General features: G+C 47.6%; 2 protein-coding genes across 2 annotated transcripts; one reads left to right on the top strand and one right to left on the bottom strand.

Moving 5' to 3' along the window:
- Positions 1-49: 49 nt before the first annotated feature.
- On the top strand, positions 50-6518 carry LRRC42 (leucine rich repeat containing 42). The gene is made up of 8 exons (XM_058808772.1): positions 50-114; positions 984-1471; positions 3573-3704; positions 4741-4859; positions 5210-5298; positions 5384-5497; positions 5648-5732; positions 6092-6518. Exons 2-8 carry the CDS (start codon positions 999-1001, stop codon positions 6346-6348), a joined length of 1269 nt encoding a protein of 422 aa, XP_058664755.1. The 5' UTR covers positions 50-114; positions 984-998; the 3' UTR covers positions 6349-6518.
- Positions 6519-9482: 2964 nt separating this feature from the next.
- LDLRAD1 (low density lipoprotein receptor class A domain containing 1) lies at positions 9483-13540 on the bottom strand. The gene is made up of 6 exons (XM_058808090.1): positions 13520-13540; positions 13058-13112; positions 11407-11541; positions 10944-11081; positions 10320-10448; positions 9483-9628 (listed from the first exon to the last, which is right to left on the bottom strand). Exons 1-6 carry the CDS (start codon positions 13538-13540, stop codon positions 9483-9485), a joined length of 624 nt encoding a protein of 207 aa, XP_058664073.1.
- Between the last annotated feature and the right edge of the window lie 805 nt (positions 13541-14345).

The following is a 14345-nucleotide window of genomic DNA, read 5'->3' on the forward strand; positions in this document are numbered from 1 at the left end:
CCGCCCGCCGCCCGCCCCCCGCGCGGCCCCGCCCGCCGCCCGCGGGCGCTGCGGGACGGGCGGCGGGAGCGCCGAGCCCCGGCCCGGCTGACGGCGCGGCCCCTCCCGGGGCAGGTAGGTGGGATGAGGGGGGATCGGGGAACGAGCGGGATTCTGGCCTCCCTGCCCGGGCGGGGACCCTTCCCCCTGTGCCCCCTCCCCTTATGCCCTTCCCCTGGTGCCCCTTCCCCTGGCGCCCCTCGGGGCTGTGCCCGCTCACGGCGCGCTCACCCCCGGGTACAACCCAATCCCTTCACAGACTTTACCCAGCGTTGCCCCGACCCCTCTCCGGGTTGGACCCGATCCCTTCGCACCCGCCTCCCCATCCTTTCCGGTACCCCCGGCCCCCCTCGGGCAGGGCCCGGTCCCCTCCCGCCCCGCAGGACCCGATCGCCAGCCCCGCAGGCCGGGAGCTGAGAGAATCCCATCCCTGCCCTGCCCCTCGCCATGGCAGCTCTGGGCTCTCCTGCCCCCCGGATCTCCTGCCAGGACCCTGCTCACCAGCCAGAGCCCCCCGGCACCGGCTGGGGAAGGGGCACCGGGAGATTCCCACCCTGCCAGGGAGGGAGCTTCCAGCAGGCTCCATTGCCCAGCTGCAGTCAGACATGTGCCCTCCTCTTCCTCCTCCTCCCCTTGCTCCTGCCTGCAGCAGAGCCAGGCCTGGTTGTGGGGGCACTTCCCACTCAACCCCAGCCCCTCTCCCACTGCCCCTATCTCCATCCCGGACCTGGGATCCATCCCGGGCCTCTCAGCCAGCCCAGGGGCCAGTTCCCACTCGGATGGGGTGTGTGGCAGGCGGCTCACAGCCCTGCTCCACACAGCCTGCCCTCCTTGCTACGTGGCCATGCTCAGGGCTCTAAGGGGAACTGCCAGCTTTAGGGGCTTCCCTGGGTCATGTTTTCCTCTGTGGCTGTTGTTCACCTGTCTGTGATTTGTTTTTGCAGAGCTGGTCGAGGGGAATGTCGTACTGTCTCCACTCAGAAAGCCATCTGGATACTGGGCCAATATACGTGCGTGAAAATGGGAAGCTGCATGTGGTAAATCGGGGTGCAGGCGGCGTACAGAATGTCACTCCCAAAGCAAGACCTTTTAGTCTGTTTTCCAGAACTTTTTCAGTGGAGCTTTGCATGAACAGGGAGGATGATAGGGCAAGGAGGCAGAGGACTGATCATTTCATCTTCACGTACACCAAGGAGGGGAACCTCCGCTACTCGGCCAAGTCCCTCTTCAGCCTCGTGCTGGGTTACATTTCTGACAATGTAGATCACATTGACTCGTTGATTGGTTTCCCAGAGCAGATTGCTGAAAAGCTCTTTTCAGCAGCAGAAGCAAGACAAAAGTTCACAGAGCCAGTGACAGGACTGAGAGCTCTGCAGAAGTTCACTGAAGCCTATGGCAGTTTGGTGCTGTGCTCACTGTGCTTGCGGAACAGGTAAGTGTGTCCCCTAACAATCTTGTCTTCTGCTAGCACACTTCAAGCTTCCCCTAAATTAAATTTAAAATACATTTTGGGCTTACAACACCAACTAATTTTAATGAAATGCCCTGAGTCTTATCTGATTCTTGTGCTTGCTGTCTTTCATCCCATACCTTTCCTACAAGTGCAGCTGTAGGTTTCATTTTAAGATAAAAATCATAACAGAGGTGACAGACTACATCTATTTCAACCAACAGGGGATCTTATGTGGAGGATTAAACCTGCAACTATTTTTAACAATAATAATCAGCAGTTCTGTGGAAATCCGTGTGCTTAGTGCCTTCTCAGGCATTTCATGGGATGTTTCTGTAATTGCTGTTTAAAAGCTTTTCAGCACACTTAGCTGACTGTACAGATAAAATACACCCTTGCAAATTGTTCAGGTTTACCAACTATATAAACTTGCTGTCATGTCTCATTTTGGGGGCTTAGAAGAAGATACAGACTTGTGGGTAAGTTTCAGGCTCTGAAATCAGGCAGGTTTTACCTTATTTTATTGTTGTTGCCATCCCCATATTGACTGTACTTTAACAAGGTCCTGATTACAGCCCAGCACTAGTTTTTCAATCTTCTCAATGCCCACATCTTTAACTGAAAGAGTCTTGCCAAGTTTAAAACTGGATTATGTTTTTAAAGCCTTGCTCCTACTGAAGTCCTTCCCAGTAATAGAACTGTTCTCTTCCATCTTTACACTTGAAAAAGGGATGGTTTATCCAGTTTAAAATCAAAGTACTGGCATATTCATCTGAAGTGCCAAGGGTGTTCTGAGCACAGTAGGAATGTTTGAGTAGAAGTCAATTATCCTTTGTTTTATCCTTTAAACCTACTCCCTTTTTATCTCTAGCACAGAAAATTTTATGGGCTTAATTTAGAAATTAAGCTACTTCTGGCATCTTTTGCCATTACAGAAAGCTGAGTTAAGTATCAAGTCTTTGAAATCCAGGAAGTGAGGCATTAAGGCGTTTTCTGATGATTTTTATTTCTAAAAGAGCCCACTCTTCTCTCCAGAACCCTAACAGCTAATAATCTCTCTCAAGAACTGGCTTATGCTCTGACTCTATGTTGTGCTTCTTGCAGAGCCAAATTGCACAGGCAAGGGGTGTGAGGGGGGTGGTTTGATGGGTAAAATTACCCTGGGAGGATATTAAGGTCCTCTTATTTGCATGGACAAAGAGGTGTTCCTGCAGGGATCAAATTAAAAATCACCCCCAGTCTATGCAGTGAATTTGCTGGCCTCAGGGTGTGTTTTGCCATGGGGAATACGAGGTAAATTCAGGAGAGATCAGTGAATTTGGAGCCACAGGGGCAGCAAGAGGTGACTGCAGGGAGGTACTGAGGGCTACGTGCTCATTACTGCATACTCATGCTTGCCATTCTTCAGTGGTTTGTTCCCATCTCTGAGCCTCCTACTGAATGGCTCCAGCACAGATGTTTGCGTGGCTGCTGAGTGAATCAGAGCAGGGAACCAGCACAGCTAAAAAAAAAAAAAAAACCCACTGAGTAACTGCTGCCTAGGGTGTAGCCACAGCTCTGGCCAGTCCTGGACTTCTACCCCTAGTCAAGCATTTTATTGACATGTAAAAAGTAAAATTTTGCCGCTGACAAGCTATTCTGTCCTGATTAAAATCCACATTTGAGGTGGATTTTAAGCCTGGATGAATGTGGGTTTGTCTATACCCTTCCTAGACACTGAGGAAGAGCAGTTTGTGAAGCTGACTTATGATAAACTGGGATATTTTGCATTATCCTGAAATAATACAGCAATAATCTGTAAAGAAGCTCCTAATAGCAATATTTGCAAGTTGAAGTCTTGTTAGTCCAGTATTTTGCATCGAATCAATACCATGACAGTGATCTAAGGAGAAGACTGGGAATTCAGACATGTTGTGTGCCAGCTGCACATAAAGAGGTGCTTAGTGCAGCTGGGTAATTTATGTCAATTTTCACATGGTACTTAGCAGAAACGAGTGCTTTGTGCTTATGACACTTGGGGATGTAGACACCTCCCTACATGCCTGAGCACTCAGGGCTTTTTTCTCTTTTTTTGGCTTTGCAGATACCTGGTTATCTCTGAAAAGCTTGAAGAAATTAAGTCTTTCCGGGAGCTGACGTGTTTGGATCTCTCCTGCTGTAAACTTGGAGATGAACACGAGCTGCTGGAACACCTCACCAAAGAGGCCCTGTCTAGGTACCAATTTCTTGAGCTAAAAATGACACTTTCTTTCCTACCACTAAGCAGTTCAAAGAATCAGGCTGAGACTACAAAGAGAAGTTTCACAGGCTGCAGAGTGTAAGGTTGAAGATTTTGGTTGTTCATAAAACCTGTTCCATAGGTAAACAAAATACAGAATTTATTGTACACAAAGCACATACTGAATCATAAAAAGTACTAAAATTATGCAAGACAACTTATTGTCTCATATTTTATATCAACTTTTTATAATTTTCATTGTCTGGGTAAGAAATGCATCTTTCTCATTTGGAACAGTTTTACATTTCCTATTTTTAAGGGGGAACTTTATGAGCCAAATTTTTAACCAAACTACTGTTCTCCATGAAGATTACTGCAAGAAGAATGTTGATTATTTGGTTAGTTAAGATCTCAAAACAGTAAATTTTGTAATTTTGTTTGGTACCCAAAAATGACAAGTAGATAATTTTGGAAGCATTAGGTAGGATGACTGCTAATTAAGGATATTATGTTGCTGTAAGATTTTGTTGCATTTTGCATCAAGGTTTTATCTTGAAGTGCTCTGAAGAGAGCACTTCAATTTGATGTTTTTCCCTGAGTTTTGTTAATCAGTGCTATAAGACCTCATTATTTTCTTAAAATCACTGCTTATGATCACTTATCGAATCTGCCCTCTTTTAGTTTGCCAAGCATTTTTTCTTGGTTTTGAGTGCATTTCAGTTTGGCAGCCCTGGTATAAAGAACTTTAGGGTATAAAGAAGCTTATTGTCTCTGTTGGCAAATGTTTGGCTCTAGGATCAGTTTGTCACTGGAGCTGTGGGAATAGCTGCTCAAGCAGTGCTTCTGTTGAGCTAGCAGGGAAATATAAAGATATTTGTTACTCCTGCTGACCCAGGCTCCTTCCTCACTGCTTTTTACTGTGAGCCTGGAGGGCTTGGCACAGGATGACCCTTCTGACACGGAGTTTTGGGACATTTTGCAAAACTCTCAGAAATAATGACCATAAACTCTGTGTTTGTATCTGTGCTGGCAGTGTGAAGAGGCTTCTCCTGAAGGACAACTCCCTGTCAGACGCCGGCCTGCGCAGGATGACAGCGCCCGTCCGTGTGCTGAAAAAGGGGCTGGACAATCTGCTGGTGCTGGATTTGTCCTGTAAGTGCTCCATGTCCCACAACAGAGAGAACCTGTGTCCTTTCTGATAAAGAATTTATCCTCCTTAAGGATTCCTTCCACTGAAGGAATACCATTAATTGTTGATTCCTATGAGCCAGCCCCAGATTTGACCAGCAGGCACAGGGCAGACCTGAGGTCTCAAGCATTTGCTCCTTAGATAAATATTTTTAGTAGTTTGAGAATTTGTGTTGTAAATGTTTCTATTTTGATAATTAGAGGGGGAAAGTCAGTCCTGTTCCAGTATTAGCTTTTGGAACAAATACTTACTTGGTATTTTGATAATCTTTTTCCACGTCATGCAACTTAATTATCTTTACTTGGCCTTACAGGTAACCCTAAAATCACAGATGTGGGAATTGGATACCTTCTTTCTTTCAAGAAACTGAATTGTTTGGACATTTCTGGCACAGGTCTCAAGGTAAAAACTATCAGAAGAAGTTTACTGGACAAGTGTAATAATAAAGTTCTTGCCCTCTGACTGCTTTATGTCCCTTTTTTCCCAGGATGTTGATGCTGTTATAAAGCGGCTTCAAATGCAGATAGGCCTGGTTCACTCAAAAGTGCCTCTGAAAGAATTTGATCACAGTAACTGCAAAACAGAGGGATGGGCAGAGCAGGTAAGGGGGGTTAAACCTGTTTTACTCTCTAAAATTTTGCCATATAGAATACAAAATTGCTGAATAGGAAAGAACAAGGGATGGAGTTGTTTCCAATGATATTTCTGTAAGTTTTGCAAGACATTTGAACTGCTTCATTTGTTCTTTCAGACAGTTCTGCAGTGGGAGCAGGCAGTTTTGGAGGCCATGAAGCCCCAGGACAACCTGAGATCCAGAGTGACAGCTCTTCACTTCTGTACGTAACTGCATGGACACCACAGAGCTGATTTATTTTCTTTTCTACTGGGACTATTCCCACACTTTTTTGGGTTATAGTACAAATAGCATCTCAGGTGTGCAGTTCCAGCCTTTTGTGTAACTGCATTACAATGTAGTTGAGTTTTTTCATTTGTTAAACTTGTGGATAATTCAAGTACAGCTCATATAACAACTGAGTTTTTTCCTTAATATTCTGAGTCCAAAATATAAATGGTATTTTTTTCCTGTGCACATTTCCAAGTTGGCTTGGCCAAAACAGTTCATACCACAAAGTTATGCATTTTACAGTACAATTCTGTTTTCCCCAAAATCTAAACTTGATATTTTTGCTTGTAGATGGCAAGACACACAGAATAGAGGAAGTAGTCAAATGCACACTGGTGGAGCCAGAAACTAAAGCATCTGGAAACTTGCAGTTTTATAAAGAAAACGTTGAAAATTGCCATTTACCTTTGAAAAAGGAGGTTGCCGGCAGCCATGAATTAAAGAACAATAAAAAAAGAGCTTTGGCTGAACAAGAGAGAGAAAGGACTTCCAAACAGAAGCATCTGTGCCTCACTGTGGAGGACTGGGATTTGTTAAATACCTACTGAGTCAGAAAGAAGTGGGTCTTTTGTTTGTTGTTCTCTTGCTGATGACAGGATTTGGACATACTGAGAGGGAGTGACAAAGTACTGTTAAATCTGGTTGCTGTGACATGCCTGTGGGGTAGCCTGTGCTGGGGGAGGGATAGAGACAAGAAGGTTGGTAATGCTACTGTATATTTTCAATACATAATAATTTTTTCAAATAAAGTTTTTGTTGTCATCCTTAACTAACTCTTCTGATGAAGGTGTTTTTCACCAAAACAGCTGCTCCTATTCCTGCTGCTCTCCTGCCTCTCGAGGGCCAGGACACAAATCACTGCAGCTCATCTGAAATGAGGCTGCACTGGGCTTGTCAGTGCCATGGGATGTTTACAGTGCTACTAGAACAGAAACCTCAGCCTGAAAGCACCAGGCTGTGCTGATGGGGCTGTGCAGAGGGAGGGAGCACAAAGGATAAGCACAGACCTCTGGGAAGGGAGGCAGAGGCAGGAACACCTCAGCAACAGCCATTGCAGAAGCACAAAGTGGAACACAAGTCCCTTTTCTTTCTCATTTTAGCCCAGGAAATGAGAGCTGGAATGAGGTTACTGTAGAGACTATGCTCTGCAGTTGTAATTTGTTCTCCCTTACAAGCAAATTCACTGCATTTGAGATCATTCTGTGGTTTAAAACCCATTTTCAGTGTGCCTGCAATACACAATACTAACTGTGCTTCTCCATCTGACAACACTGAGGGGCATTTATAATTCAAATATTAATTATGCAGATCAGCTGTAAATCACCTGGACACCCAGACCTGTTCTGTGTTGGTGTGTGCAGCTCTAATGCTGCAGGTAACTGTTAAACACTGAATTCCTGCCCTGAGTGTTTCCATCACAACTGGCTGAGGAGCACAGTGCTCATCGTTGTCCTCTTGGGCCTCATGAGGCCAAGGATTTTCTCCAGGTTTCCCCTATAGTGCTTCTTCCTTTTACACTGTTGTCTACCATAATTCATCACCAAGAAAAAGCAGCACATCCTTGGAAACCATGAAGAGGCCAAGAAAATTAACTTCAGCTCAGAAATGCATAAAGAACAAAACCCCTTTGTCTTTTTTCCTTACTGCTGAATTTTCCTCAAAAAAGGACTACACACAAACAAAGCAGGCACACTTGCATTCAAATCCTAATTTCTTTTCCCAGAAACTCAAGGCTATTAATACCTTCCCCTGACAACTACATCAGCTCTCTGCTGAGACAAATTATGGCACAAATTGTGATTCAAAACAGTGGCTCAGTGGGGAGGAAGATCTGCAATCTTCCCCCTCAAGCTGTCTCTGGTGCAATCGCCACTATGGAATTTTTGGCCATCCCTTCCACCATTGGAGACATGCTGATCTGACCATGGAGAGATGCACATTTTTTTACCAATCCTAATTTTACCAAACCCCTTATCTGGGTCCTGAGCATAAGGGTTCCTATGTATTTTTTTTTTAAACAATCCTTACTGCACTGGGATGACATTTTACAGGCAGAGAGAAAACAAGCTGTGCACCCTGGCCAGGCCTGTAGAGAGACAGGTGAGTGAAAGCAGCTTTACCTTTCCCCTGTGCAGAGTTTTGCCATCTCATTCCAGGCAGAGTGTGAGTCACAATACTGTAAAGTTATTTATAAAAAGATCTCTCAGATTTCCAGCTGTATCCCAGTGAAAAATTAGAAGCAACATTCACCATTGATCTGAGTTACAGTGACAGGCAGAGCTGCAGATCACAGGACTGAGAAGAAATGAGGGAACAGGGGTTTATTTTTAAATATCTGTGACCTGAGGTGGCAATGGGAAGAAGATCACCTCATGGTATTTCTTTTGGGCCTAGAAAAATAAGAGTACTCACTGTAAATGTGGGGTTTTCCTCAATGTTTTAGACATAGATGATATTTTCAAAGGAGCAAACATCATCTTTTTCAATTTCAGTGTCATGTCCACACCTATATCCTGAGGACTGCTTGGAAGGCTTGGCTGCCTGACTGTGCCCTGCTGGCAGAGGAACAAAACAAGCAGCAAACAGATCCAGTGTCATCCCACACCACCCTGGGAGCTGCACTTGATTTTCTGCTGCTCTCTGCTCCAAGGCTAACACTTCCTTTTCCTCCTTTCTTTGCCAGCTTCGGTGAGACCCATCCCAGCTCCATGGCTGTTCTGAGCCTGCTGCTCCAAAACTGCACAGCCCTGAGTGAAGAGCAGGTTATTTATTTATGATGGTTCCCTGCCCTGGCTCTCAGGAACAGCTACCCTGTCACAGGGACATGATTTATCCCCCCAAGCCCTGAAACTTCTCCAGTTTTCCATGCCATTACACTCCCTGTGTTGTCCTTCATGGTTTGAAAAGAGAGCAGGAGGTAGCCTGAGCAGCAGCTCCCCACAGTGTCACTCCCAGCTCACGGTGACACCTCACAGTGTCACTCCCAGCACAGCATTCCCAAGAAAGTGTCCCAGGAGCATCAGAGCCCTCAAAGCCACTGCTGAAAGCACCTGTGGATGTGTTCTGAACACAGACAGAAGCACCAGTGAAGATCAGGCCTATGGAACCTCACTCAGCTCCTGCTGCTCAGGGCAGCTCTCAGTGTGGTGGCCTGCAGAGGCCCCAAGATGTCCAGAAAGGAGGAAGCCCTGGCCCAGGCAGTGCCAGCCGTGGCTGGTGAAGCCTCTCCAGCCCAGCATCCAACCCAGTGCTGCCCATGAAATGTCCCCTTGACATGGCACAGCCTCCTGGCAGCTGTCCCACAGCCAGTGTCCAGCCGAGGGCTGCCACAAGCCCTGCTCGCTGTCACTGCGCTGTGAGGGGGATCTGTTGCTGTCCCTGCACTGAGGGGAATTTGTTGCTGTCCCTGCGCTGTGAGGGGAATTTGTCAGTGTCACCGCGCTGTGAGGGGGATCTGTTGGGGGTCACTGTGCTGTGAGGGGGATTTGTCAGTGTCACCGCGCTGTGAGGGGGATCTGTTGGGGGTCACTGTGCTGTGAGGGGGATCTGTCAGTGTCACCGCGCTGTGAGGGGGATTTGCTCGGGCTGGAGCTCCCCAAGCAGGTGGCAGGGCAGAACCCCAGGCTCCAGGGTGAGGTGTGGGAAGCACCCTGCCGTCCCCAGCAGGGATGGGCACCAGGATTCAGGCTGGGCAGAGGAACTCGTCGGACCAGCCCAGGCAGTGCTGGATTCCATCCCGGCACAGCCTCCGGGGGATGCAGGAGCAGAACTCGAAGTGCACCGAGATGCAGCTCCACCACTCCTGCCCACACGGGGGACAGGCAGCTGCTGGAAGGACACAAAACAGGGAACTGAAATGCTTCTGCTGCACTGACCCTCTGCCTCCTCCCTTCCATGGGTCAAATCCTTTCATCCCCCTAGCAGAAAAGCTTCTGGTGACAACCCTGTGACTGTGGGCCCACCAAAGCAGACACTGGCTTGGTGCTGTCACAACTAGAGTGTGACATTGCAGTGACCTTCATGGCAGAGAGGCCATCCTGAGGGGGAACAACTAACTGTAATTTCCCCCCCCCCCCATTTTTTTTTGTCCAAAACCATGGGGGTAACTTAGGAACAAATCTGCTGCTCATATTAGCAAGACTACTGCACAGCTTGGCGATCCACCCATCTGCTGACCAGCTACCAAAGACCAGTTTGAATGGTTACTACTAACAGCCACACATGGTGATGAAACTGCTCCACGTCAGCAAGACATGGAGGAAGAGCAATTTTTAGGACTGGGAGCAAAGCATAGATCCTTTCCTCTCTCAGGTGCCACCAGGCTTTGACACAGAAGCCTCAGCAGCCAAGGGGACTGAGCCTGCAGGGCTCACACTAACACCCCACCCCAGCTATTTTGTGTTTCAGTGGTGGGTGCCAGCCTCCAGGCAATTCCAGCAGCATCCACGAGCACCACACCTGTGGAAGCTGCTGCAATCCATCAGCAGAAAGATAGGAGCCAGCAGACAGACAGACTTACAGCTCCAGGACTCGTCAGAGCAGTCCCCGCAGTCATTCATCCCGTTGCACCTCTGGTCAGCATAAACCCAGGATCTGGGGTTGCTGCAGTAGAAAACCAGATATCCTGGGAGGCTGTGAGGCAAGTCACCTGCAAGGGCACAAACACAGGCCATGATAAACTCCCCCAGTTTAAATGGGGATGGCTAAAATGGGGATGGCAGGCACCAAAGGCTCTGCCAGGACACTTCCCCTGCAGCATCAAACAAGCATGAACAAATGGGGAAGCTCTGTGGTGGGACACAGGAAGTCTGCCCCAGGTTTCTGCTTTATTTAGGTTTTTTCCCCAGGGTGACTGAACAATAAATTACCCATGAAGGCATACAGCTTCACTGATGGAGAAAAACTACATCATGGTTTTAAAAAAATCCTAGGAAGATCACATCAGCTTGAAGTCTCTAATTCCTGGTATTCCTGCTAAGTTTTGGGCAGTGCCATCTCTCAGCATCTGCCCTACAAAGGCTCTACCAGGCCTATCTGCTCCTGTAGGCAGCCAGAAGCACAGAGCAGGGCTAGAGGAACCCTGGGTGCTGTCTCACAGCTGGAAGATCAGTGCAGGGGGGATGCTCACAACAAAACCACTCACCACAGAGCTGCTCCTGCTCATCCTCTCCGTTCCTGCAGTTGCTGACTCTGTCACAGACCCAGCTGGCAGGGACACAAGTCACTCTGTCGTCACACAGGAAGCCTGTCCTGTTATTAGGGGCTGTGCAGAGGCGGTTCACTGAGGGGAAAGCAAGAAAACTTTTATTTTCCAGCATTTTTGTGATATGAGGAATAGATCAAGGGGAGTAAAGGGGAGATTCTGAAATTAATTTTTTGTTCTGGAAACAACCAGGGGCCAGGATTAATTTCTGGCAGGTTCATGGCAGAGTCTGAAAACCACACCAGCAGTCTTAAGTATGACAGTGCTATCCAGAGTTATCCCAGCCCTGTGGAGCAGGGAATGCCTGGTGGCCATTTGTGCTGAGCAAAGCTGGTACAGCTGTGCTCATGCAGCACCATTTCTGCCTCCCTTACCAACAAACCAACCCCTCTGGGGATCCAACCTGGTGCCCGTGGCAGGAGTGCCAGGGCTGCCACCGCCGAGGCCACGGCGGCTGCGAGGACGAGCAGCGCCAGGGCAGAGATGCAGAGGTGCCTCTGTGTGCAGCCAGGGCGGGCACCACAGGGATGGCAGCAGCCTGGGGGAGGCAAGAGAGACAGTGAGGGACTGAGGAAGGGTCTGGGGTGTTTCAGAGGGGAACAGTGCAGGGACACGAGGCTGGCATGTTGGGGTCTCTGCATGGGGGCTGCTGGGGGTTAGGGGTTGAGAGTTGAGTTTAAGAGCCAAACTCCTCCATTAAACATCTCCTAGTGGGGAATTTTGCTGCTTGCAGTGTGGAAGAACTTGTGCTGCTGCTACAGAGCACTGGGGTGGAATGGCACAAGCCCCACTTCTCCATGGAGCTCATCCTGTGGGCTCAGAGAAGGGGGATGAAGGTCAAAGCCCTATGGGACAGCAGGGACACTGAAACAGGGCAGGCTGGTGTGAGGCTGGGGAAGGTGCCCTCCAAGAGCCCACAACAAAACTCCCCACGAGCTAAGATTTCATTTTACAGCACTTCAGGCTTTCTGCCCCAGCTAGGACTCCCACTCCCATGAAATGAGGCTGGACTATCAGCACAGAATGGTGAGAAGGAACTGAAGAGCTGCCCTTCCCCTCCCTAACAACATCTCCAGGGCACAGCAACCTTCCAGGGCCTCCAGCTTTCAGAAAGTCAGGGACATAAATCAAACCAACTGCAGAAGCTAAAGGCCAAACCCACAATCACAGCAACACAATGGCAGCACAGGGAGAGCCATGCCAGGCACCCACCCTCACCTCAGCAACCTGCACCTGCAGCTCTGCCTCGAAACCTACAGGGTATTTCCCTCCATTCCTTCATATTCCCACACCAATAGCAAAAAATATCAGTGTGGTAATTTCAGAAACAAGTAACCAGTCACTTAAGGCAATCCTGCCTGGTATAGCTGAACTTAAAAATCTTTGATTAGAATTTTAAAAGCTTTCAGGAACTGCAAGAGCTTTTAAGTTAGAATTTGTATTAGCTGTGCTTTGTGTTTACTTAGTTTTTTTAGTGTTCAAACTCAAGGGAAGGCACAGACTTTGCTCAACAGCAAAAGGATCCTGATTCCAGCAAGCTCCCCCTCTGTCATGCTCAAGCAAGAGGCAAACCCAGATTTCAGCTCAGAAGAGAAATGGTGAATTGCAGCATGTCTGTGTCTACAAAACACCTCTGACTACAAAGCACAACAATTACAAACAGACTTGAGTATAAAATAATGGTGCTGAGGAAATGTTGCAAGCTGAACTACAGGCTTGCTATGTTGTTCTCTTTGATCCCACCTCATCCTTCAGAGTATGGGCAAAATTTGCTGAAGTTTGGCTATTAAGAAATAGGGAAAGGCCACAGTAAGCTCATTGTGAGCCTGGGACAGATGAGGATCACCTATCATACAACTGTACATATGTCTGCCAGCTCCAGGCCAACACAGAACAGCTGAAGTTTATTAATTTTATAGTCTGGACATTTCCCTACACAGAAAAGAGGGAAAATCAGTCCAAACAGACCATAAATAGTGGTTGTATTTTATATTACATTGATAGTTTCCATTGATTTATACTTTAATAACAGAACTCTCCATTTTGTTCATTACCTCTTTTTCCAGAGAAGGTCTCTGTTGAACCAAAAGTAGCTACATCACCGTTTCTCTGGAAGGAAAGGGATAAAAGGGATTTACAGAATCCCACAGCCACACAAACTTCACCTTTCTAGTTCTCACATCTTACCCAGGAATACCTCATGTACTCCATTATTGTTACATATAAGTAAAAATTGCCTCGGTGAAAACATGGCCCACCTTTAATTCCCAAAACAATCAATCCCATCCCTTTTTAAACCTTAATTACCCATTTGTAAAACAAACACCAACCAAGCCCAGTGCTTTATATCAACTCTTCTCTTTTGTATCAAGATAAGGAGAAACAGCTCAAAATCTCAGAGAAACAATTCAAAATCTCAGAGAAAGCAGTGATAAAGAGGTCAGGCAAACAGCACAGGCAAGAACACATGCACTTCAGGGAACAGCTGTATGTAGGATTTTTCTGAAGAACTGTACCTGGGGATGAGTTTTGTTCATGTTCCCAGAGCTCCAGGGACTGCAGGGAGTTCTCTGCACCTGAGCACAGGTAAAGTTACCAGGATACAAACCCAACAGAGGCAGGAGAGCAAGGAGAGCACCTCACAGGCAGGAGGGACTGGCAGGGCAGTGCTGAGCCTCTGCCCCAGCCCCCAGTGAAAGCCAACAGCAAACTCTCTCATTCTTCTTGTCCTGAACCTGGTTTCGCAACAGGGCATTAGACAGCTCAGAGTAAACAGAGATTTAGGGAGCTGAAGCCCTGCTGCCAGGTTGGAAGACAAGCACTCACCTCTAGTTCATGCTGACTGCATTTATCCCCATGCTGGTCATGGAAAACCCCTGCACAGTTAAAGCTTGAGGGAAATGAAAGTCTCATCTTCATCAAAGTCTCCTGTCTCCACACCTCCTTCCCAAGCCAGAGCTGTCCCACTGCCCTTGTGGCAGCACCAGCCCAGGCTCCTGCCAGATGATGGGATCTCAGGAGACCTGGCAGGGAACAACCATCTGGAACAGCTTCCTGGCTTGGGCAATGAGCACAGGCACAGGAAATTCCCCAGGGTCCTTTTTGACTTGAGTGCTTGAATTTCCAGGCCTGCAGGAAGGCTTAGCAGCTCAGCCTGCAGCAACCATGAACTTACAAATACATTGGAGCCTTCTAAACTGGCTGCAGGTCTTGGCACAGCTCCCACAGAGAGGAGTTTTACAGCTTCAAGGATGAAATCTCACGAGCAGGCAGCTTTTCTTGGGGATAGTGAGGAGAAAAAGCATAAAGTTTTTGAGGAGCCTGGATTATTCTTGCAAGAGG

Source organism: Ammospiza caudacuta, chromosome 7 (genome assembly GCF_027887145.1).
Source record: "Ammospiza caudacuta isolate bAmmCau1 chromosome 7, bAmmCau1.pri, whole genome shotgun sequence".
NCBI classification, from domain to species: Eukaryota; Metazoa; Chordata; class Aves; order Passeriformes; family Passerellidae; genus Ammospiza; species Ammospiza caudacuta.

Coding starts and splice junctions, on each gene's coding strand:
- LDLRAD1 (XM_058808090.1), bottom strand. CDS start 13,540: ATGAACAAAACTCATCCCCAG. Junction 11,542..13,057: donor GACCTTCTCTGGAAAAAGAG/GTAATGAACAAA, acceptor TGCCTCCCCCAG/GCTGCTGCCATCCCTGTGGT. Junction 11,082..11,406: donor ACTCCTGCCACGGGCACCAG/GTTGGATCCCCA, acceptor CTTTCCCCTCAG/TGAACCGCCTCTGCACAGCC.
- LRRC42 (XM_058808772.1), top strand. CDS start 999: ATGTCGTACTGTCTCCACTCAGAAAGCCATCTGGATACTGGGCCAATA. Junction 5,299..5,383: donor TTTCTGGCACAGGTCTCAAG/GTAAAAACTATC, acceptor CTTTTTTCCCAG/GATGTTGATGCTGTTATAAA. Junction 5,498..5,647: donor CAGAGGGATGGGCAGAGCAG/GTAAGGGGGGTT, acceptor TTGTTCTTTCAG/ACAGTTCTGCAGTGGGAGCA.